This window comes from Seriola dumerili, unplaced genomic scaffold, assembly GCF_002260705.1.
Source record: "Seriola dumerili isolate Sdu_G_001 unplaced genomic scaffold, Sdu_1.0 BDQW01001690.1, whole genome shotgun sequence".
Lineage (NCBI taxonomy): Eukaryota > Metazoa > Chordata > Actinopteri > Carangiformes > Carangidae > Seriola > Seriola dumerili.
The window spans coordinates 265,317-291,372 of record NW_019175945.1 but is presented as its reverse complement, the minus strand read 5'-3'; the positions used below and the strand labels follow the sequence as shown (position 1 = coordinate 291,372).

The 26,056-nt window shown below is 40.1% G+C and overlaps 1 protein-coding gene and 1 long non-coding RNA gene across 3 annotated transcripts in view; one reads left to right on the top strand and one right to left on the bottom strand.

Moving 5' to 3' along the window:
- Nucleotides 1–9,177, top strand: part of LOC111238831 — a 22,289-nt gene extending 13,112 nt beyond the window's left edge. Inside the window, exons 3-4 of the long non-coding RNA XR_002665830.1 lie at nt 2,722–2,725; nt 8,961–9,177. This is a non-coding gene — a long non-coding RNA (uncharacterized LOC111238831). The remainder of the gene's footprint in view (nt 1–2,721; nt 2,726–8,960) is intronic.
- wwp2 (WW domain containing E3 ubiquitin protein ligase 2) overlaps nt 1–23,797 on the bottom strand; it is an 80,371-nt gene extending 56,574 nt beyond the window's left edge. For both annotated transcript variants that reach the window (XM_022768528.1, XM_022768529.1), the window contains exons 1-5: nt 23,750–23,797; nt 22,409–22,490; nt 14,597–14,753; nt 13,717–13,838; nt 11,121–11,258 (exon numbers count right to left, since the gene is read on the bottom strand). In XM_022768528.1, the coding sequence (XP_022624249.1) occupies nt 11,121–11,258; nt 13,717–13,838; nt 14,597–14,753; nt 22,409–22,478 (487 nt within the window). In that variant the 5' untranslated portion in view covers nt 22,479–22,490; nt 23,750–23,797. The remainder of the gene's footprint in view (nt 1–11,120; nt 11,259–13,716; nt 13,839–14,596; nt 14,754–22,408; nt 22,491–23,749) is intronic.
- Between the last annotated feature and the right edge of the window lie 2,259 nt (nt 23,798–26,056).

The window sequence follows — 26,056 nt, the reverse complement described above, 5'->3', positions numbered from 1 at the left end:
TATCCTGAAAAGTGTGTATTTATGTTATACATTCATGTGGTATTACTTGGTCTGATTGTCATAGTGTTGTCAAGTCAAAAAGTTTTGAATAGACCATTTAACAGCATCTCTCTCTCTCTCTCTCTCTCTCTCTCTCTCTCTCTCTCTCTCTCTCGTCACACTTTGAACGGTGCTGAGGTTTCTGGTCCTCTCCAGAGCTGTGTAGAAAATGAGAAAGTGCTCATAGTGTAGCTTAGGTTTATATAAAAAAAATAAAAAAAACTCCAGAATAATCAAATCCATACAGACTTGAAACATGTGGCAATGGAAGTACAGTTGGTGGTTTAATAGAGACCATTCATCCTTGTATGTACTGTGCAGTCTGTGCGCGTGTGTGTGTGTGGTAATGGTATGCGGTCCTGGTGGTGTGAAGGAATGTGTGACTATATGCTCAGTCCCGACTGTGACTGAAAACCACAGGCCTATAACTTGCTTTTCATTAACACTCCTTTATACACACAAACGCAGCACCTTCCTGTGTGTAAGACGCTCACACCAGAGGCACGGCTGCCTCACACAGTGTCCATGTTTACACACATATATCCTGCTATCTAAAGTAAAGCAAACAGGTAATCTCCCACTGACTCTCTCACTCACTCATTCACACACACACACACACACACACACAGAGCTGTTTTGTGGCTATGAAAGGGCTTCTTGTGGGCAGACCTGATGGACATACAGAAAAATAAACAGTGGTCTTAAGGAGAAACCATTTTGTCATAGCCTGCTCACTGAGTTCATCACCCCCCCCACCCCCCCTGTCTTAATGGCACAAGTCTAATTGCTGGCCTGGTGTGTATCCGTGTGCATGTAAGTGTGTAAAATAGAATTTCCAGCCATGTGAAGACACAAAAACATCTCAACTAAACGCACAAGTAAACCACACTAAAAACAGAACAGAGCACATCTCAGTTCAGCAGCTGCTGTGGATGACTGGAAACTTCAGGTTACCTGAGTAATCCCTGTTCTCTGAGTGGTACAACAGCACATCTGAATGAATGCTATGGTGAAACACCGTCACCACCGATTAACTGATCAATTACTATTTTTTAGATATTTTTATATGTGCAAAATGCAGAAAATATATAGACGAGGACAAAATAAAAAGGAGAAAAACAAGGTGGGAATCACGATTCCTGCCGTTTCTGTAGAATGCATCAACATGGTGAAGGAGGGGTATTTTAAGTCAATGTACTCTGTTTATATGGTATATAATACATAAACAACAGCACAAACAAACAAAATAGATAAAGAAAGAAAGAAAAAACTGCTCACAAAACTGCTTGTCAAAGAACAAAGAAGAGTGCGAGTGTCATTTTCTTTGTTGACCAGTACATATCAAAGTCTTTCGAGGTCAAGCACCGTTGCCAACTCTCTAACCCATATATGAAACCTGGCTTATTCCTGACTTCCAGCTCTGCAAAATGAGGCGTTTGGTCAAAAGGGCACAGAGAGAAATGGCTAATTTCTCACAGCTGGTTAAAGAGGAGTTAGTAGAAGTTAGGCCAAGTATAGCCAACATGGGATCTGGGTAATAGCTTTTTTATAGGCAACACAGATTAACTCATCACTTACTATTTTGATTGATGTGAACTTCAATTACTGCCTCACAGTTGTATGCCTCTACCAACCAGCCAAGTTGCAGGAAATACGGTCGCAATCCACACACCTTCACAACCAGTTCATCTTTGAGTCCAAGTGAATGTTTGCACCAGATCTAAACTAATTCCCTCAGGATGGTCTTGAAACACCAAATTCAAGAGGCAAAAACTGTGACCTTTGACTTTTGACGACCAAAATCTAATCAATGTATCCTTGAGTCCTAGTGAATGTTTGTGCCAAATTTCCCTCAAGGTGTTACTGAGACATCACCTTCAGACGGACAACAATATGCCTCCGGCTCTGACTGTTGGCGGCATGGAGGCATAAAAAGAGAAAGTAATGTTTGCCATCTAGCTAGCTAACATACAACATGACACATGTCCATCTCAACACTCAGCAATGGCAATTCAAAGATCATTTATTGTTTTGCTTTTAGTGTATGGGCTCAAAAAGATGTTGAGCTTGTAAAGTTATTATAGTTGTAAATCAACTTTTGTAAACATGCAACATAAATCTGCATGAGGAATTCAAGTTTGTACATTTGTAGAAAAGATTTGTATTTGACTGAACAAATGATATCAGTGGAAAGATTACACAAAGACAATGTGGACAACAAGACAAGTGTTTTTGTAAACATCTGTATTAAGGCCTGAATTTAATTTGCCCTGCCACAGTTTAATGTATATAAAACATGAGCACACACACTCTGATCAGCTGATTGTAATGAAGCTGCTTGTAAGTGTGTAGGAGCTGCTCTGTGATTTATGAGCGGAGGAGATGGACAGACAGACAGAACACGTCATTTACTTCAGTTTCTGATCCTGCTGCTTTTTATGGTGGTAAAGACAAATCCTGGAGTCAATGAGAGAGGGAGCAGTCACTCCTCTTTCTCTCTCGCTCATAGGGTAACGTAACGTGTCTACTCTATGTGCTCTTTTAAATTGCCCCCTGGGAAAAAATAAAGTTTATTGAATTGAATTGCTAACCAGAAATAACCTCTTTGATTCAGGAGTGACACCGTCATTGGAAGTACTGTATTTCTGCCTCTTACAGTCAACTATTCTTTGGCACATACAGCCCGGTAATGTACAGATTCTAGCACGACATGTCCAGGATAATGTGTGTTAGTCACTGGTGTGTCTGTGCTGCAGTGTACATGTGGCTTCTGTGAGATGGGATGTTGTGTATACATGGAGTGTGTATGTGAGCATCTAACATTTACAGAGTGAGCCAATATTCCCAGAGAAATCTTTCTCTACCCCCCCCACCCCACCTTTCAATACAAGGATTTGTTTGTGTGTGTGTGTGTGTGTGTGTGTGTGTTTGGGGGGGGGGGGTCAGAAAAGCTGCCAGGGGAAATGAGTAAAAAACGAACAGGAGGAGCGTTCAGAGCAAGAAAACAGAGCGCTTTAACACCAGCAGAAGGTAACACACTCAGACCTTTATATATTCAGGCAGTCCACAGATACCCTCACACACACACACTGCTGCATGTAAATGTAAGACACATATACATGCACACCCATGAACTGACACGACAGCATCTACACTCAGTTTTATGAGTGTAGATGCTGAAAACATACACATACAAAGACAACTGGTCAAAAGTCTGAGAACACCTCCATTTCCAACTGTTATCAATGTCTCAGTGTTTCTCAAATTAAAATCAAGGAATCACAGAATCTTCTTGTTGGACTAAACTTAATCTAAAGTTTTGACTCATCCAGCAGCTGAACTCACTCGTGGCTCGTTTCTACATGGGAAATCAAACATTGTCCAGAGAGTTGGTCCCCGCACTGTTGCAGCGGTTACCACAGATGTGTTGGACCTGCATGTGTCTTTGCTTTCACCTTCTGTCCAGTTCATCCTAAAACCAGCTCCACGACGTTTCAGTCAGACTGTTCTGGTCTTTCATCATGTGAAGCCTCCATCTGGTTCTGGTCTTCTAATTTTTTGGCTCACTATCTTACCAACCAGTCTGTCTGTTACTTGTCTTTTTCTCTCCATTCTGACAGCAATCTACAGAACTACCTCCTGTAGTACAGTACTGTCTGAATAATGCATCAGTGTAGTAGTAGTATGAGTTGAGACCAGGACTGAACTGTTTGGTCTCAGTTCTCAGAGTCACATCTGGGGGAAACCAGTCACCTCTCAACACCTGCCCAACACCATCCCACCAGTGAAGCATGTTGGAGGCAGCATCAGGCTGTGGGGGGATGGGGGGACTGGTCAGGACTGAGGGAAAGATGAACGGAGCAAAGTAAAGAGAGATCCTTAATGAAAACCTGGTCCAGGACCACAGGACCTCAGACTGGGCTGAAGGTTCACCTTCCAACAGAACACTGACCCTCAGCACAGCCAAGACAACACAGGAGTGGCTTAGTGTCTGCTCACAGTCGTCCCCATCCAGCCTGACAGAGCCTGAGAGGATCTGCAGAGAAGAACGGCAGAAAATCCCCAAATCCAGATGTGCAAAGCTCATCGTGTCAGACCCAAGAAGACTGGAGGCTGTAATCACTGCCAAAGGTGCCTCAACTAAGTCCTGAGGACAGTGTCTGAATGCTAACCCTAACCCTTTATACTAACACAATTTTTTTTTTCTTTAAATAAATTTGCAAACACTTCTAAAATTCTGTTTTCACGTTCTCATTATGGTGAAGTTAGTGAAGGAAAAATGATTCTAAATGATTTATTTTCTGGATCCACTGTATACACACTCCCACACAAACACAACCTCTGTCATCCTTGCCCATGCCCCCCCCCCCCTGCACACTGCTTTGGGATCACAGGAGCAGTTGTACTGTCAAGCTTGCAAGCAATGAGACCTAATTATGCAATTTTCAGAAACAAATTAGACAAAAGCACTCCTGGTCTGTCATTATGTGTGTGTGTGTGTGTGTGTGTGTGTGTGGTGGGTGTGTGTGTGTGTGTGTGTGTGTGTGTGTGTGTGTGTGTGTGACAAGGCAGGTCAATGTTGACCTTTGTCCAGGACACACATCAAAACCCATTTGCTATATTCTTTCATCTATGTCCTGAACCTTTAAGTTCCCCTCCACAGGTGTGTAAAAATACTTTTCTATGATTAATATTTTGTTTAACTTGATTTTCCACATAAAAAAGTACAAAAAAAACAAACAAACAAACAAACAAAAAAACCCTGAAAATTGGCAGCTAGCAGACGCATCAGACTTGGAGCGTAGTTAGCATCTTTATTTGTTTATGTTGTTTGTTAGCTTGTTAGCTTGCGGCTGACACAGTGTAAGTGGTTGGGCCAATTAGGGCTATGTGACATGACTTCAAATAAATATCATGATTATTTCAACCATTTACCTCAATTATGATTAAAGAACGATCACTTAATTTATTTGCTTTTTTAAACTTATAGTTAAGTTATAGTTCTCTGACAAGGTCTGTACTGTAAATATGCTGAACTATTAAAGCTTGGATATATTGGATATATCAAAGAGTTAAAATCAAAGCACACGTCGCTTGAAATGAAAACAGCTCGTGAAAAAGGTCAAAATGAATGGTGTTACCTTTGGTTGCTGAAATTGTTTTTCTGCAGTGTTTGCATTGGACTTTTTTTCTGTCTTTACTGAAGCTAAAATGCGCCCAAACCACAGACACAGCTTCTTCTTAGATATAAACTGCTCGGGTTGAGGCTCAGTGTCTGTGCCCGTGTCGTCCACATCACCAGCTTCGCTTTGACTGAATGTGGACTAATGTTAGTTGGACAGGATGGAGGCACGTGACCGTACACAAAGTGGTATTTCATGAACCAATGCATTGGGAAAAGTAACTCAATTAATTGACATGAGTGAGATTAAGACAGCGATAGGTCCAAATGTCCTATGATACTTTTTCAATTTATTGCCCAGCTCTAGTGAGAATGCAAAGACTCGCACTCTGTACTGACATGGTTTAGAGTTTCTTTTCCTATCTAAAATAAATTTATAGCCAAACCTTAAACTCGCCTCTTTTACAAGTGAAGACTTAAAAGTTTCCCACTTTACAGGAATCTGTCCTTGTGAAGCCATATGGTACTACAGCAATCACAAACACACACAAATACACACAACACACCTCCTCTTAACCTTTCTTCACATCTAAACAGTCACAAAGAGACACATTTATACAGCCCATGCTGTGGCAGGCCTTGGCCCTTACTGCTGGCCCTGTGTTCATTCAATGGACTACAGTGTGGGCTCTGTGTGGCGCTCTATGAAAAGCCTTGTGTGTGTGTGTGTGTGTGTGTGTGTGTGTGTGTATCTTTTTGTGTAAGTGTGTGTGCAGCACAGAGAGGAGATGGATACATGGACCTGGCTATGGTTTTAAAAGCAGCTTAATAACTGTGTATTTGTTAAAAAGACACCTAGCCTTTGCTTCCAAACCATAAAGGAAGGTAAAATGTTAGCGCAGCGCCTAGAAGCGGAAAACACTGCTGACCGAGAGTCAATAAGTCTGTGGAGGGTTTGAAATTCTTCCTCTGAGGGCTATGAAATGATTTTACATTGGTTTGGGAATAGTAACACATGCACACTGAAATTAAGTGTTCTCTAATGTCAGTGTTATAGTTCAGTGAATACACATTGGTGATTAGTCAATATTTTCTGCTAGTATTAAATGACTTTAAGTTTAAATAAGTTTAATATTCTTGACATGTTATTCTTGGCAGGGCAGAGAAACATCTGATACGCGATTTAAACATCCTCCAGACTCTCCACAGAAACCCAGACTTTGCTGAAATGAATAAATAAACATATGTGCTAATACTAACCTTTATACAACTGGGTTCTACTGTTGTCAGGCTTGAGAAGTGTTATCTTTCACTATTCTGCTTTCTACACTTAGAGCAGGTAGAAGTAGTTCACAGAGTAGAATAGAAAAAGGTAACATAACAATAATCTGAATAATCAAGAAAAAAAGCTGAGAAACACTTAGAGACCTTACTTTTAAAAAGGAACTGTGTTGTGCTGTCTGGGGGTTAAAATAGCAAAAGTGCAGTCAGAGTTTGATTTGAGTCTGTTCAGTGAATTAATGAGAAGGTATGGAGGTGTCACGGCAGAGATCAGACCAGTGATTGTTATAAAGATGGACAACGTCACAGCTCCCCAAACATGAAGCCAAAACATCTCGATTGCCCCCTGGTGGCTGGCTGCAGTGTAGGTCACAAACCCCGCCCCCTCCATGTTAGTGGATGGTCCAAACTAACAGATCAAAGTACACGTCAAACACAGTTTTCCCAAAGATTGTTTCTGACATTTTAGCTAGTTCTTATCACACCGATGTTTGCTCAAGTTTTCCTTTTTATGCGTCCACGCCGGCGACAGCCCGGGAAGGAGGCCTTACGTTTGTTCTCCATCCATTCGTCCGTCCCATTCTCATGAACGTGATATCTCAATAACGCCTTGAGGGAACTTCTTTAAATTTGGTACAGACGCTCACTCAAAGATGAACTGATGAGAATTTGGTGTTCAACGGTCAAAGGTTAAGGTCAGTGTGACCTCACAAAACATTTTTCTTCTAATCAGATAAAATGATGAAGTGATGACATTCTATATACAAACAGTTGAAGGTAACCTTCACTGTGACATCATAATGTTATGCAAAAGCCATTAATCGACACCTCAGGAAGGAGACTGTGACCATATTTCCTGTAACATGGCAGTAACAAGTTTGATTTTAATTCATTTTAATTTGACTCGTGACGTGGGAACATTAGAGGTGCTGTGACGAGAGAAGATCTCTACCTGACCAAAGTTCTACTCGCAGCAAGCTAAGAAAGCTCTTACAGAAAGTGGCTGAATGTAAACGCTGCAAATCAGGAACAGTGGCTGGAAATTGTCCAAGACATTTTCATCATGGAAAAGTTAACATATCTTTTGAGTCAGTGAGAATGTGTTTAAAAAGGAACAGTTTTTTTCCTCCTCCTGGACTTGTTTCGGGGTGTGGAAAATGTGTTTGCTCGCTCGCTCGCTGTGGACTTTTAAACATCGCGGGTGAAATAAAATGCAGCGAGGACTCGACCAGTCAGAAATGTTCAGCACTGCAGACCACACCCCCCCCAAAGTTCCCTCCGACGAGGTACCTTTTTGGGGGTCGATCAATTACCCCAGAACTAAATTTAGTCCCTGGTTCCTGCGGTGGAAACGTGCATAGTCCTCAAAAGGTTCCTGATTCCTGGGGAAAGTTCCTGCGGCGGAAACGTGGCTAAAGTGTTTGTTCTGTTATGTTCTTGATGTGTTGTTCCGTCAATATTCTTGTGAAAACTCAATAAGAATGTAGGTGTGAAGAAAAAAAATGAGTGATTTGATGCTATATAACGATGGGTTGGGCAGGAGCTCAATACTGCAGCTAAATCTATTATCTAAATCTTTATGTTTTATCCACAAAGAAAATAAATCAGATAAACAAACAGGGTAACCCTGTGAAAGAGTCTGACCTTCAGTCTGTCTCCATACTTTCAATGTTCATTCATGCCATCTACCTGGATGAATGAATGAATGCTCGGCAAATCGCTGCACATACAGCATGTGAGCAAATAGGAATTAAAGTCCCAACTTAGCTTCTTGTTATTCAGTCAGCAACAGTCTTCCTTCTATCAATAACGGTGACCAATGAAACACTTTTCAGATAAATGTCATTATAAAAGATAACGTTACTACTTTTTGTTGTGCATGGAACATCTCCAGTGTGTATCTATAGATACCAGGTGTTTTTTTTTTGCACAAATGTGCAACAATTCAGGTAAAATATGACTTGAGTTTTCCGTGGTGGGATGTATAAGGGAACAGTATAAACTTAAATTATTCCTCTTAAAATGTAGCTGCAAACATGTTATTTATCTTAATAAAAAAATATTACATTTCATGTTTACAACATGTGGCTTAACAATCATCCACAACACGATTTTTTTTTCAGCGATTTTCTCACTCTAACTCTCGACATATTCTGTTGGTACAATGTCGCACACACGTTTTAATAACTGATGTAACACACAGTGACTGCATTAGCAGCAGGATGAAAGAAACGCTCATTGAAACAACTGTTTCAATTGTCCCAACAGTGACTCCTGGCAGTTGTTGGAATATTTCAGGCTATTAAACCTAAAACTGTTTAATGATTTATACTAGTGGATATTTAGGTGCTAAGGGTGAGTTGTGGTTTAAACATCTGCCTCAAGGAAACTATTTACAACCACTGATAAGGACCACTCTATGGGCATGTGTAGGGGGCAGCCGGAGGTAACAGAGGTAGAGAAGTGGTAATTTATGTGTAAACACTAACTGTCTTCTTTTTGGCGCGCTGAGTTTTAGGTTTCACTTAGGGTCGGAGTCAGATGGGAAGGAGGAAGCCAGCAGAGCCAATCAGAAGACGACAAAACGCCCATGCACATTTCTTTGTTTGTATCTGTATAAATACACTGGATCAGGGAAAGTTAGGTTGTCAGACTGTGGACTGACCAACACTTGTTATTGGTTAGGGAAACACACATCTGATCCAGAATTCTGTATTTGTTCATTGCTTGTTGAAAAGATTTACTAAACAAATTTAACTAAATTCTTTGGTGTGGACATTTACTGGTCTTTTGAGTATTTTGAACACTGCACACACCCCGTGGGGGGGGTGAGAGTTTTTTCCTCCAAATAGCAAAAAACTCCTTCACAGTATAGAAGCTAAACTCCAACACTGCAAACTTGGATCTGTCAAAGTACTGATTCTAGCATGATCTGTCGATCATGGCAATGACACAACTTGTCATTCAAAACAACTGCCACTTGAGTGAATTTACTTATCGTGATCCGAAACAGTCTCTCAAGTAAAACTCCACAGAAGTATGAAGTATCCACGCAATATCGGGTCTGGTAAGTGGTGTGTGTTGTACGTGCTGACGCAGTTTGACATATCTGACTTGTATGGGCTTGGAGAAAATCGCTGTGCTCTGTTTGCCCCGTGTTTTTGACAATATAACATAAACTCCTACTCTAACAGATCAAATAAAAACATAACAATATTCTATGTACAATTCTGTCACCACATAAATAATACACTCTAACCCAGAAGAAAGACCAAACATCATTAGTTCAAAGACATGTGGGAAAGAAGTGACTTTGTAAAACTGTCAGTTTACACAAAGTAAAATCTCTTTTTTTCCCCAAGCAGGAGAAAATTCTCATTACCAGACAGACACACAAACATCTTACTGTACAAACAGATGCGCGCGTGTGTGTGTGTGTGTGTGTGTGGTTGTTGGCAATATCAACAAACACTTAAGAGAGACAGGAAGGGAAAGAGTGAGAGGAGGAGAAAGTGCTGTGGTGCATTCTCTGTCTACATTTCTGTGGGAAAACAGTGTGTTCACTTTAATTTATCTTATGTATGAAAACCTTGTATTTCCAAAATTCAGAATTGTCACAAACTGAGGAACGGCTCTTGATGTTAGTCACCTCCACATGTCATGTGTGTCATGTTTTCACTTGTGTCTGTTTGTTGCTTTGTGTGTTTTGTCAGCAGGATTACGCAAAAAGTACTGAACTGATTTACACCAAACTTGGTGGAGGGATGGGGCAAAAAACCCACTACATTTTGATATAAATCCAGTTAAAGGGCCAGTCCCAGGAATTTTTTAGCACCTTCCTTAACATTGTGAGACAGGCAAGTTCTCAGAAATAATGTTTGGATCAGACATACTTATGGTGTTGTCATCTATGAGTTTTTATAATTTGGTACGTCGTTGGAGAGTCTTCATGTGTTTGTTATGGATTACATGTATATTTGTTTTCTGATCTTTAATTCAGAATATTGACAATTCAATTATTTCTTCTTGAAGGCAGTAGTCTTGTTTAAGCCTCTCTCATGTTCTTTTCAAGTTTTTTTTTTTTACTTCTTTCTCCCATTCTTTGTTGCCTTCTTGCTTCTTCCTCTCAGCCTCAGAGTAGGACGGAGCATTAGAGCCACATTGAGGGAAAAAAGGTTGTGTGTTGTTTTAGAGGGGAAATATCAGAAGCCTTAAAATGAGGAATGTGGAGCATCCTGTGAAGTTCTACTTTAGGTTTCACAAATAAGGAGAAACTTCTTCTTTGGGCTCATCAGCAGCATCATTACACTGACATTGAAAAGACTGTGAGGAAACTGAGTCTATTCTATTGTTAGACAGACAAACAGCAGCTGCCAGAAGCAGCTCAGACTGACACTGACTGTCCTTTCACCTGTTTAACTGGATGATGTAATATCATAAAAATTATGTTTTTTTCAATTCTTGTAATATTCCAACTTTATTCTCGAAATTTCAGGTTTTTTTCCTCAATGTGGCCCTGATACTCTCTCCTATCAGAGTGTATGAGTGCTTCTCTGTACATTTCAGTGTTATTACCTTCACCTCTCGTGTGTGTGTGTGTGTGTGTGTGTGTGTGTGTGTGTGTGTGTGTGTGTGTGTGTGTGTGTGTGTGTGTGTGTGTGGTAAAGGCGGGACTCACTGTCTGCTGCCGTGCTGCCATTGGGCAGCGAGCCCAGATCAACAACCATGCCGTCCAGACAGACGTTGAGCTCGCCTCCCGCTACAACCAAGCCTTTGTTCTCCGTCTGTAGCACCAGACTCAGCTGGACGTTCTCCACTAGAGGGGGGAGGAGGAGTAACAGAGACACAGAGTGAGAGGATGACTGCTTGACTTTGTTGCTGTACTTTATAGTGGTTTCAAAAGCAGACGTGACACTTCTGTGTCAAGAAGTGAAAAGTGTCCCACTGACGACTGACTAAATTGTTCCATTGCACCAAGAGCAGAAAACTGTCAATGAAAACAACATGTGACAGGGGTCGAGAATTATCATCTGAATCCAGAGCTCCCTGCAGCTTTGAGTTTCAGCTCATTGATTAACTGTCCAGCAAATTTAGTGTCTTGTTTCATTCTCTGTTTTCAGTGTTTTTAGCAATAAAGGCTAAAAAAACACTGCGCACTACTTGCTCGACTCTTGACAGACACAGTTGGCAGATATTGGCCTTACATTGAGCGGGGGGCCAGAATCACGACTCCAAATGAATGAATTTCTCCCACATTGCTGCATGTGTAATACATTCAATGACAAGTCCACCATACCAATACCCATAGCAGCCGTTTCACCCACGTGGCCACAACAACAGTTACTACAGGTTGAAATATTTTAACTGTGCTTTATTTAGGTATAGTTTTAGTATCAGTTCTGTTGTAGAGGCACTGGTATCAATAAGTTCTTAACTTTTTAATATCCAGCCTACGGTTAACACCCAACATCCCATTTTAGGAATCCACAAATTTAAAATTAGGGAGGACTCATGTCCTTTAAGGTGGGAGGCATATGACAAGAAACTCAATCTGCACACACTGACATCATAATACTCAACTTGCTCCAACACAGGATGACACAGCTTCCTCAAGTCACCGCTGCCAGTTACTTAGAACAGAAAGATTTATTTACATATCTTCAAGTTAGTCGTCATTTTGACGGAAATATTAGAATTACAGAGAAAAGCTGGATGAGTCATTTAAATGGACTGAAGCTCAGGGCGGCGGAGTGAATTCTCCTGGAAGAATGTCATCAAGTGTATCATCACATATTTAACATACATTTCTTTGGCTTTGACTTTGGCTTTTTTTTTTTTAACTGCATCCCTCACTGGCCAAAAGATTTTAGCCATCAGATACATGGATCCTGAGTTTTCTTTAAAGCAGCAAGCTGAGTAAAACCATACCATCTCACTGAGAGACAGAACACACTGGAACTCCACACACTGATACCAACGGGCCGATTCAAAAACTTGATGAGAGGTCTTTCTGACTTGGGGCGTAATTGTTTTACACCATCTCTTTTCTAACTTGCAGTTATCATTGCGTTTGACACTGTCTACCTGGTTGTGTATCTTAATGCATTTTTAAAAGCATTTAAATAAACACTCTGATCGCTGTTATATAAACACATGTCCACTTGTTTGTATGAATACACATCTGAATGTATGTTTAAATCACTGAAAATTTCTTCTCTTAATATTTGTCTTTATTTATTTTATTTTTCTGTGCTCAGGTCTCACTTGGTCTCATCTTGATCTCACTGTGACTTCCTGATTAAATACAGCATAAATGTTTCACCTCTACAAAGATAGAACATTAGCAGGGTGGTAAACCAGTTTGTGGTCACTGCTGGACATTGTGTGATCTTTTTAGTCGCACAACCTTTTCATATTTTTGGAACTGTCCAACAATTCAGCCTTTGTGTTTAGAAGCAGTAACAGTAATACTCTGTGTTTGAGACAGACTGTAGTTCTAGTACAATAAACAGTATTCAGGTCATTTTTCTGGTATTTAAATACTTTTCAGAATGTGACTGAGAAATGCAGCCATGTTTTGTCTCAGTTTGGACGACATCATGCTGTCAGTATCCCATAATCCATTATGGGCCAGAAAATACAAAGAGTGAATATATTTCTTGAAGGGCACAAAGCCACTATTACATGGACATAAAGGAAGCAAGGCATAAACGTCACTGCTGTTGTATGGACATACTGACACTGTTAACATGGTGCACTGTGTGACAGCTGTCCGTGTCGTCTTCAAGGGAAAATCTCACAACCTGTGCTGTAACCCTGAGTATTTGTGTGCACTCTGAGGACAACGTCCTGGTGATGAGCTTTCTGAGTTTACAGGCAGCACCTAGGTGTGAGGATAGACCTGGCCTTCAGAGGCTCGAAGAAGTCACTGACATGAGCCTCATCCTGCTCTGACACTCGGCTTTATATTCATACATTTATTAATTATCGAACACAGTGGTTATTACACTTCAGCAGAGCAGAACAGGAAAAGTTGTATTCGAGTAGTTTTTAAGATGGGACACTTGGGCTCCTCTCTGTTTTCTTTTGCACTCTTATTCTTATATCTAATCTTATTGTCTCATTACTTTTCTTTCTTTTCCAATTCTGGATATTAAATATCTAAAGTTTCCTGTGTATGTGCTGTAAATTCATACTTGTCTCTTGTTTTTATTCTTAAACACTCTGTATGTGTGTGTGTGTGTGTGTGTGTGTGTGTGTGTGTGTGTGCTTACTCTTGCCATCATGTGTGCGCAGTGTGTCCAACAGGTCTATGGTGGCACTGCCCAGCAGCTCCTTCCTCAGGGTGTGGCAGCTCCAAAGCTTCAGATCCAGATGACTCTGAGGCGTTACATTACTGTGACACACAAGGCAACACAAACACACACACTATCAACTGAGGCCTGGGCCCAGTTTCACCAAGCTGTGTCAGACTGGTCTGTAGTGTTGGTCCAGTCTTCATGTTGCTCACAGATCAGTCTGATGTTTGTCAGACTGTTTCACTAAAATAAAGACTGACTCATTTTACGTTAAAAACATTTGACAGTCCCAGGCTTTTTTTTATTTTATTTTTTTTATTTCTTAATTTACCCAGAATTCATTGTACCACAGTCTGGCTTAAGATAGTGAAGAACTAAACTGCTTTGTGCAACAGATGCATTTAGACTCGGTCTATCTGAAGTCTGACTGTTGGTTATATCTAAGACACAGTCACAGTCTGTCTTTGTGAAAGTGGAACCTGGTCCCATACTAGCGCACTTCCTTTAAAACACAAATAATGCTGCATATTAGCACATTGGTCAAATCAGTCTTGCAGTTACCAACATGAAAAACACATTAACTACAATCTGACACTTTTGATATGCCTTATTTTATTACTGAGTCTGGTTTTACTGGTACCTTGTTTGGTCCTTTAACACTGTCTATGTGTCTATGAGAGGAGTGTTTTAAATAAGCTAATTTTCACATAATTTTTTACAGCAGAACTAGCTGAACCTCGGTTAGATCTTAGCAGGTTACAGCCCTTCTTATGTTATGTTACTGTTTACGCAAGTTTACAAACGATTAAGACGAAGCATTTAATAAAGGTCAGTGTGTGGGTGATGGTGTTCTCACAGGGTGAGGTCTTCATTCCACTGCAGCTCAAGATGTCCGCTGCGTTTGCCTGTTTTTTTGGTTTCACTGGTCAGACCGTCGGCAGTCACCTCCACAAAGGAGCTGAGTCGAGAGTGGCGGTTTGGCAGCTTGGGAGACTGGGGCTTCGCTGAAACCACTGTGCATGCACGCACACGCACACACACACACACACACACACAGAAACACATTCAGGCAAACAGCTATGAAGGAATACATCAGAGTGTGCAGGCAGTAAAGATGTTCTTTGTGAAACATTAGTTCATGGAGTTGCACACAGTGCCACATGGACAAGAGTAGAATTAACCCTTTCATGCATAATGGTCACTACAGATGACAGCTATTCAAAAGCCAACTTCTTGTATACGCCTGGGTTTGGATGGTGAAGTTGCAAATCAATTGACTGTAAGTTCAGCTGAAAACCCCAACATCCAAGATGGCTGATGAAACTTCAGGTATGCTATACACCTCAGGAATATCTGTCTAGTCCTTCTATAGAAGAGGACTCTTGCAGGTAAAAAAAAAAACTAAGGTGATAACAAGTAACATCTAGGGAACAATATTATTCTTAGATTCGACTAATTTTGATTTTATACAAGCAGAAAATTACAATTAATCACATGTATATTAAAGTGGACATCATATGTTGCTGGTTATGATTTAGCTACAAATCATGTAGTAAAACTACACAAGGTGTTAAAATTGTATCTATAGTAACATTTTCTCAGTAAATAAGGCCATATCTTTTAGAATTATGTTTTTTGCAAGGTGTTAGCAAAAAGCATTTTGTTTGTCATTTTGTTTGTCCTGAAATGACCCTCAGGCACATGTAAGGTGTTAAAATTGGCTTCTTTCCATCAACCAGCCTCCAACACCCAAAGACGTTCCGTTTACTATCTGATACAACAACAAAAACAAGTATCAAAACCTCACACCTGAGGTGATGCAACCTGCAAACAAATAGTTGCTGAATAATTTTTTGACCAGCTAATGGATTAATAATTGTAGCTTTAGACATCTTTAGACAAATACATTTTGGTAATGTTCACAAAACATTAGTCAGATCTAGACCGTACAGAGAAAAAGTATCCTTACAATATGACACGCTGTAGTTTGGGCTGTTTGTCCATAGCCAAGAGCAGTATGTTAAAATATGGACTATTTGTTTTACAGTAATAAATTGACATTTAATGTTCACAAAAATACAGTGCTCTATGTATTACACTTTTATTGCATATGAATAACGACTGAAAGTTAAACGCATGCTGTGCACCAGAGTGGACATGTCAAAAACTTGATGAAATGTACATGTCACGTTGTATAAAAAATATAATTGTAAATATTTTCTTCATGTCTAATGCATGACATTAAAAACAGCAGCTTCACTCTCCTGTGGCAAAGTGTGACCGTTACCATATTCCAACCATAATAAGGAAATGTATTTCCTGGTTTCTCAAAGGTGAAAGGTTTGGCTTTCAATATCAACAAGACAGCTACTATTTCTCTCAGTGAGATGAAATCTGCAAACAGACTGACCCAAACAGAGGGAACATAAACCACTCATCCATTAACACAGCATCCTCACATGAACACACAAACACAAACATGACTCCAGGAGTTCAATGACTATGTTTGCTCAGAGTGAGATCCAGGTTCAGTTTGTCATCTTTTCAAACTGTACCTGAGGATCTGATCCAGATGTGGTGAAGGTGCCTTTGGTTTTTCTGGTGAGATTTCTCACAACTGGATCCACATCTAAACTGTAAACATTTGCTCAGGCTTATGATTAATTACTGTGTGTGTTCATGTGTTCATGTGTGCATGCCTGCGTGTGTATGTCTGTGTGGTGGGTGTAGGCTCCTCACTGTCTTTGGGTGAGTGTTTCCTCATGCATTTTTACACAACATTTTATTGTTTTAATTGTGTTCTACGTGCCCATCCTAGGGTTGAAAGTTTTTCTATTTATTAACTGTTTACTTCAGTCACACAATGTTAAATATTTTTCAAGTACCTTTCACATAATAATAATAATAATAATAAGAAGAAGAAGAAGAAGAATAATAATAGTAGTAAAGTGTATTTATAGAGCACTTCAAAATCAGAAATTACCAAGTGTTTCACAAGAATAAAATAACAAAACAAACAACAAACACATGCAAGCAAAGTACTCAAGATAAGAAAATAAAACAATAAAAATTGAAAAGCAAGTAAGAAATTTCCATAATGTTCCAGAGTTATGGTGTCCTGACAGCAAAAGCTCCGCCCCCTTTAGTCTCACATCTTGTTATAGGAACCAACAAGTTCCTGTCTGACCTCAGACTACGTGGAGGTTGATTCAGAGATACAGGCTGGGGCCATGAAGTGGTTTAAAAGTCAAAAGTAGAATTTTAAAATCGGTTGTATAACAGACTGGTAGCTGATGTAGAGACTTTCAGAGGAGGGCATTAAGATCTCTTTTTGTTAGTCTTTGTTAGCAGTCTGGCTGCTGCATTTTGTTCTATTTGAAGTCCAGGAGTTGTTTCCTGTCAGGAGACCATGACAGTAATCTAATGGTGAGGAAATGAAAGCATGTATGATGGTTACTGTATCTGTGAAGCTCAGATATGAATGGATTTTGGCAACGTCGCTTAAATGGTAGAAGCAGGATCGTACTGTCTTACTGACATGAGTCTCAGAATTAAGGTTGGAATTGAATACGACAATTAACGTCAAACATATTAGCAACTTACACTCACTAACAGTGATCCAAGTGTTGTTCATTATAAAATACTTACACTGCTGAACATCAATCAAACTGCAGTCCTGAAATGCCACTGCCTTTTACACTTAACAAAGAGTCATGGGTTTATTTTCTGAGCTGTTCCTGGAGCTGTTTCACCACTGTTCACTGTTAGCTTCAGCCTTTTTCCAGCTGTGTGTTCATTTCCTTTGTGAATTGCAAGTTTTAGGTTTTTCGGTATGTAAACTGACTGTTTTGAGTGAACCACATGTTGCCACTTATCCTGTTTGAACACATTACATACTCAAAAATGATTGCTTATAATGAATATAGTTGTATGAATTTTGGACTCAACTTGGCAGGGCAAGCAAAAAGAGAAATATAAACACTGCCCTCTAGTGGACGAAAAAAAACATCTGTGGTCCCACTTTCATTTACTTTCATGAGATTGGGGGATCTGGGTCTAGATCTAGGGAAATAATTATATGGTCACAATGGTCTGCAATGTTAAAACAACAACAACAAAAAAACCCCACCAAGGACCCAGTGTAAGGACAGTGGTGGGCAGCATTCACACTGCAGGCCTTGTGCAACACTCCATGATTTTTCCAGGACTTTCAATACCCTCACTGCTTCTGCTTGCTGGTTTGTTTATGCTGTGATTCAGCCTCCCCACCAGTTGGACTATAACTACCTTCATGAAACAAGTTGTGCAACTGCTAAGCCGCAGCATCCTCGTGTACAATGAAATGTAACAAAACTTCCTGCTTCTTGATGAAACGTTTTCTGAAAACACGTCTCTGCATTTCAGCATCTCAGCAGCACCAGTGGCAGCTCAGGAAGTGGAGTGAAAAGTCTACAACTAAGCTTAGACAGGCTTAGTGGCTGCTGAGAAAACGTGTTACAGCATGTGTCCGTGATATGAGAGGTGATTGGTTCATCCTGAATCACAGCTGGATTGCAAACACACAGCCTGGCAGTGTTTCTCAGGATGGGTCTGATCAGGGCAAGTGGTTGGATGAATGACTGAGTTGACTGAGGAAAAATACTTGTACTGTACTTGTTGAGATATTAGCAGATCTGTGCTGACAAAATCTCTGAACTCAAACATCTGGCAAAACAAAATGTGACTCACTCTTGCACGTCTGTGAGGAGGAGAAGGAAGTGACACCGAGAGGCGGAAAAATGCCAGAAATGGAAGAATCAAGAGTAGGTATGGACAGATAAAGAGGAGGTGGGAGGAGGCGAGAGAAGGTAGACAGTGGTTGAGAGCAGATCAATGGCAAGGTAAATGAGGAGGCCAGTCAGAACTGAAACAATCAACAGTGAAGGTCACTGAGGGGGAGTGACTGGGTAAAATAAGGCTGAGGAATAGTAGAAGAAAGGAAGACTTCAGTAACATTGTACTTTTTTGGCCTGGTTATAGAAGACTTGTGCGAGACACAGTGCATTCAGAAAGTCTTCAGACCCTTCACTTTGTACACATTTAGTTATGTTGCAGTCTTATGAAAACATCATTTAATTCATTGTTTCTTTCATCAATCTTCACTCAGTACCCATAATGACATAGTGAAAACAGAATTTTAGAGATTGTTTGCAAATTTGTTAAAAAGGAAAAACTGAAATGTCACATTGACATAAGTAATCAGACACTTTGCTGTGACTTTGTAAATTTAGCTCAGTTTCCTCCATTTCTCTTGATGATCTCTGAGATGTTTCTTCATCCTGACTGGAGTCCACCTGTGGTTAACTCGCACCTGTCTATATCAGGTCTCACAGCTGACAGTGCAGATCAGAGCAGAAGCCGTGAGGAGGAAGAAACTACTGCAGAGCTCAGAGACAGAATTTTTACTGGAAGTTTCTCCACCTCCACACAGGATCTCTGGAGCTCAACCAGAGTGACCATCAGGGTCCAGGTCACCTCTCTTACCAAGACCCATCTCCCTGATTACTCAGTTAGTCCAGGTGACCAGCTCTCGAAGAGTCCTGGTTGTTACACACTTCTTCCATGTAAGAATTATGGATGAATGATGATTGATCTCTTCGGAATTTTATTCATCCTTCCCCTTCTGAGCCTCAACACAATCCTGTCTCTGAACTCGGCAGCAGTTCCTTTCTCCTCATTGTTTCTCCTCTGATCTGCACTGTCAGCTGTGAGACCTGATATAGACAGGTGCGAGTTAACCACAGCTGGACTCCGGTCAAGGTGTACAAACATCTCAGAGATGATCAAGAGAAATGGAGGAAGCTGAGCTAAATTTAGAGTCATAGTAAAGCGTCTGAATAGTTTTTCCATTATGGACCACTTTATACCCTGCTGGCAACTCAATTCCATGGAAAGTTGTTAATGTTTGTCCACAAAGTTACTGGATCTGTCACTAGGAGCTTTTCTGGAAAAAGTCTCTAAATCTAGCAACAAATGCTCCAAGTTGTCAACACTGCAGAAATCATTTTGAAAGAGCAATGAGGAAACTCCAACACTCAGCCAGCCTACCAACCTTGTAACCTCATGACTAAAGGTAGATCACTGAACTCTTATCAGTCAGTCAGTCAGTCATGGACACTTTATATGGCTAGTATCTGGTAATACAGCAACATCACTTCAAAAAAGCCAAACAGGGAAACAGATACTAGCAGTCAGATGATCAGACAAGGTATAAAGATACCCAATAATATATCCAGACTATCAAGACCACTGTATTTGGCAATCAAACAGCAATGAGGAACAATCTCTGACTTCCTTTTAACAATGTTGCTAAAAAGATATCAGCGATGAGGTGCTGAACACCATGTAAGTAAAAGAACAAACTGCTGTACAAAAGAGCTGACTTACTCATCTATTTGTTATTTACTGTGCACATCAATGTTGGTGTTTACCACTGACTCGCAGGTTTGAACATAACATTTTGTTAAAATGCAAAACTACAATGTTATAGTGCTATTCTAAAAGTGTACACACTGAGACAATACTTTAAAGTGCACAATAGTATTATGGACATTATGAGCATAGTGTATGCTAACGTGTTAGCATGGAGCATAAGGTGCAATAATCTACCAGACCAACATGAACAGTTTCATCTCCATTCTACATTCACACTACAGTTGAAGGTGGACCCAATCTGCATTTTCCCCTCGTACTGTGACTGAGTCAGATCTGATTTTTTAAAGACACTCCTGCTTGGATCACTTATGTGTCACCGAACCTGATTCATGTTGATGAAAATGAATCAGAAACAGGAATTTTACATCAATCTAATGAAACACTCTTTTGTGCAGGTGACAGCTGTGAAGGAGGTGTCCAGCTGATGGACAGAGAGGTGTCAGACTGCAGAATTATTTGAAATGCTGTTTCAATACAGGCAAAACTTGAAGTAATGTAATGTAAGTATTTTTTTTTAAAAAGGGCTGAACAGGGCCACAGGAGAGCGAAGCTGCTATGTCAACACGGTGCTAACGCCTGCGACACACTGCCTGCAATTCATGTGCATGACGGCTACCTCGTGTGTCCACACCAACAGCGTAGATGCTGCAGAGCTTCTACTGCCAGCTCTATCTTTCTACACTGAGTTTGCCTCAGATAATGGCCATCAATGATTTCTTTTCATTATAAACTTTTTTAACTTTATAAACGTCATCTTAAGAAAGAATCAAACACAGAGAGGACGCACCAGAAAAATGCTGCCCTACACCTGTTAAATTATTGAGATAATATAATTATAGCCTACACTGGGTTTCTGCTATGACTATATAATATATATGGCCTCCACATGCAGCTGCTAAAATGTAAAAAAAATATATATATAATATTCATATTTTCTTCATGTTGAGATGCATGCCAGACATTGAAGCCAGAGTGAAAAGTGTCAGTTTTATCTAATGGTGCTGGTATATTGTCAATATGACTGTCAACAGATCTTTTCCTTCTCTATCGGGAACCACATGCATCACACGTGAAAAGTAGGCGAGATGTTGAAACGACGCAGCGCAGCAGTGAGCTGTGTGGACATTCTAACCTGTCACAACATGGCCACTGAAATGAAAACCAAGACGTACCACCATGCACTCGTAACGCAGGCAGTGTGTCCCGGGCCTTAACAGTCTTTAAATTTTCAAGAAATTGCCATGGCTGGATAATATGACAATATTACAAGGGTTAGGCTGTATTTTATCTGAGACATTGAGCTGTGAGCTACCTGAGCTGCATGACATAACCATATGTGCTAACTTTACCCACATGAACCCCCATGAGCATCCTGGGTCTTACATTTTTGCCAATGATTTTTTTTTTGCACATGCAGGTCAATTCAAACGGGTGACCTGTTTGGGCTGGTAGAGGTTGATGGAAACACATAAAAGAAATCTGGTCTGAGTAAGTAATCAAACTCAAGCAGAAGCTTCCAGTGTAAATATAGACTGAATGACAATTGGCTAAAAATTTACTGTAGTCTGTTAAATGGTGATAGATGGTGTTCAAAGCACAACACAGTGGATGTCACAGGTCACACAAGAATAATCAAGAGTCAAAATACTGCATACATAAATGAACATTTAACTAACACAGTCTAATTGGTCCTAATGCTTTTCCCATTTTATAAATGCTATAAACCTGCTATGTCCTGTCTGATCAGCAGGTTTACTGTGTAATCAGTTGGAGGATGGTTATATGTGTGGACATAGCCATAGACTGTGAGCTGTCAGGTTGACCGATTATCAATGAAGGAAGTTGCTAAAAATGAGAATAAATTAGTTTCATAAGTTGGTGCATGATACAGAGAGGATATTTTCACGTTATGATGGATGGACCGGTTTGCATTGGTGACGTTTTGCTGCCTCGTGTGTAGAGATAACCAGGTGAAGAAAACAGAGGCACCTAGTAGAAACTCAACAGAATGCTTTTACTCATCTCAATACTATTTCCGAGATTAAATATACACAAATGTTTGCACTGCAGTTTTGGGGCATTCGTTTTTGTTTTCATTTTGGAAGTACGTTCTATGTCATTATTTATATCAGTATGTTCCAGTTAGTAAATGGGATGACCAAAATAAGAAATGAAAAAAAAAGAAGATAATTACCTTTCAAGATCAACTGAGACTTTTCAGTGGTCTGGGAACCGGCAGGTCTGCTCACACTGGCAGCTGCCATGACATTACAGCTCTGAAACAACCACAACCACACACAATATTAAAATATACTGTCACTGCATCACAACATTAGAACAAACCTTATAAACACAAGGTGCATGACAGGTATATTTAGCAACCGGACCAATAACATTTCAGTAACAGCAGCTCTGCTAGATTTGTCCCCCCATTAGGCATAAGACTTTCATCAGACTCTATCAACATCACCTTGAGCAAAGTCAGAGGTGTAGCCTGCTGGACTTAATGCAAAGAGAGCTGCATATGCAAAGGACACTAAACAGCAAACCTGAACTCTGGGCTGAAGCTATTGTTTATACTGATCTTTACTGTATACATCAAGAAAAGACCCTAACCCTATCACTGGTTTGTAGAGGCTATCCTCGTCATGTTATCAGTGTTACGTTTCTTGCTGCAGCACCAAGGTGACTGCTGTTGGCATCTCAGCCTGAGACCGGCCAAAACGCAGTGATGCATGGTCAGATGTGACCTGGTCATAATTATAGCGAATAATTAGGTGTTGTGTTAACCAAATGGCCACCTGAGGTCTGCCCCCGGGCTGCAGACACACTGATTAGAGCTATCACAATAGAAGCGCACAGCATCTTCCGTCAACCTTTGAATCAAGCTGGTAACTACGCAGCGTTAGTTAGACCTGCTACACAGTGGATCCTTGCTAAACTTCTTATAGACTAATAAATATTTAACTGGCAGCCTGCTAAACTGATTTTACTGTCCCCGAATTTAAATACCCTTGGCTGCTGCGCACAAAACACAAACACGGAAGATGATCAAGGTATTTGTATGCATCACTCTCAAGCCAGAGAAAAACAACGCTGACACTTCCGGACAGTTTTTCCAAACTAAAACTCAACTGGCAACTATAACCATGTTCAAACCTGTTATAACTAATGTAACGCACATTAAAAAAAACACACACATAAAATGATGCGAATTTTTACTGACAGAAAATAACGATGCGTAAAATGATATACGTTTCCCTAACAAGCAGGCCGTTTCTTGCTTTTGTTTTAAAGGTGATGTCGCTGCATGTCCGGTACGATGTGGCTTATTGTGGCTAACTTGATCTAGAAGAAGCTAACTGTTAGCAACCGAGCATCGTAGGGGGATCTCGTAAAAGGACATGCCGATAAAACCTATTCTAATCACCTGACAACAAGTAAAGCTACCTTGATAGTTGCGTGGTTCATGTCAGAACAAGCCACATCCAGTGACATGCTAAAAAATGAGGTTTAAATGCAATCTTTCTCATACCTTTTTCAGCTGTGCTCCGCCGCTGTCGCTAACCAACTTTCATTTCCGCCTCAGTGACAATATCACGTGACCCTAGGTATGGTGTTTTTTTCTTCAATCCACAAAGGATTGTGGGTAATAAATAATGATGCACGTCACTTTATTACTTTATTATCACTTAAAAAAAATAATATAAATAAATTCAATAAATAACTAACACTTCCATTTACAATTAAAAAAATTGCAAAAAAAAGAATTACAATATTATTAAGCAAATATTAAAGCAAGGAATAAAACAATAGGTATCAAAACGTTCAAAATTCTAACAACTATGGAAACACTAAAGCAAATACAATGCAGTCCAATATTTCTTGAGCAATCAAGAGTTGCCAGTTCATCTGAGCTGCATGTGCACATGGGGGAAATCCACACAGACATGGGGGGAACATGGAAACTCAACACAGAAAGACAGACTCTTCTGTGAGGCATAGTGCTAATCACTGAGCCACCATGCAGCCCACAACAAAGAAAAAGGAGGTGTGGTAAAAATGTACTGAAATGTATGAGTAACTGCTGAATCACTGTTAATAACTCACACGGGCCATTGCATCCTTTGACACCAGACTGTGTAGTCATGAAGATTTATTGTCTGAGCTTATTGTAAACTGTTACTTACTGGAATTTGTTATTTAGAGAGGAAAATAACTGACATCGTCCTCTTTGCAGTTTGGTATAATAGGCTGGTGGAGGATGGAGAAGTTAAGGAGGTTCTGTTAGGTTCTTCTGAGGTTCTGTGCTGCAGTATTGTACTTCTCTGTGGACTCAGCCCGAAGCAAAGTGATCCTCCCTGGAATACTACCTGGTTCCTTCTTCTTAATCTTTCACCACTGCTTTTGATTCTTCCTTTTAAGTGCACACTTTGTGTTATGTACTATGTCTTGTTTTCTTTGAACAATAACTGCAATTGTTCTCTAACCTTGACCAAGTAAACCTAACTAAGCCTTAACCATAGGAGCCACAGATCAAAATGTCTTCTTGCTGATGGGTACATCAGGTAAGTAAATGTTCATACAGCTGGTTTTCAATTGAAGTGACCCATCTGTAAAAAAGGAATCTTGTTGTATCTTGCTAGAAATGTTCAAAATGAATTACGATGCTACAATGAGAGTACTTTTAAGTCTACGTTTGTTCATCTATGTCAGCAGCTCCTCATGTCTGTTCTTACTGGTCACATTTATTCACGTATTGTATCAAAACACTCAAACTGATCTCTAAAACAAATCAGATCAATAAGATCATTTAACAAGTCATCAGATATCAATGTCCAAAAACATGTGAAACTCATCAGATAAAAACCCGTGTCATGGCTCAGTCAGACCTGAACACACAGACATGAGAACACCACTGTAAATAAACCTCCATAAATTTGATTAGAAACCAGAGAAGAAGAAGCTCCTTTTACAAGGTTTACAGGTGGAAATACACAATCTGAAAACAGGCCACGCACAGTGGCTCTGGAATACAGAGGACCAGGGATATCGCAGGAAAAGTAATAAAGCATTTCCTTATTTTCATATTTCAATAGGCATTAAAAATAGGAATTGTAAAAAGAATGTATAATCAATAAATACTTCAGCATAAAACTCATTAAATCAACCATTTATAAATACATTTGTTTAGCTCATAGTTTTTCCATTTGGTCTAAAAATGAAAAGCTTGTTTTATATCAGTTATATCACTTGCTCGCCGTCTAGGAAAGCGAAGGTTTTTCAACAATGTTCATCTTCATCCCTCATGGATGAACAGAAGCATATTTGTAACAGACTGGAGGTAGACCCAGATGCAACACACAGCTCTCAGGATTCAGTTCTTAATATCCTTTAATATTTACCACAGACAATGATGCAGGCAGGAATCTATAGCAGAAAATGGCACAGGCAAAAACTCAACATTTCTCCACGGGGAAACAGCTGATTACAGAGACTCACTTTCAAAACGCTGCAGCTGTACAACGACCTAAAGCCACAGACAGACACCAAAAAACACAGGGCAAAGTCCTAGAAGGCTAGGTCGTTTACCGGGGAACAGGCAATGAAGGACAATCAAAGACAGGCTGAGTCAGCAACAGCAGATTCAAATGGTGACTGCAAGAAAGTCTTGCATGGGAAAGAAGAAAGAACAACCTGGCAGTGACAATGTGGAAAACTGGAGACTAAACAGTGGCAGAGTCAATGGGAATCAGGTGTGTGAGCAGGTAATTAGCAGGTGTGTGTGACTGTCCTGATTGCAGTGGAGCTGAGTGGAGCGGGGGCGTGGCAGAGTCAATGA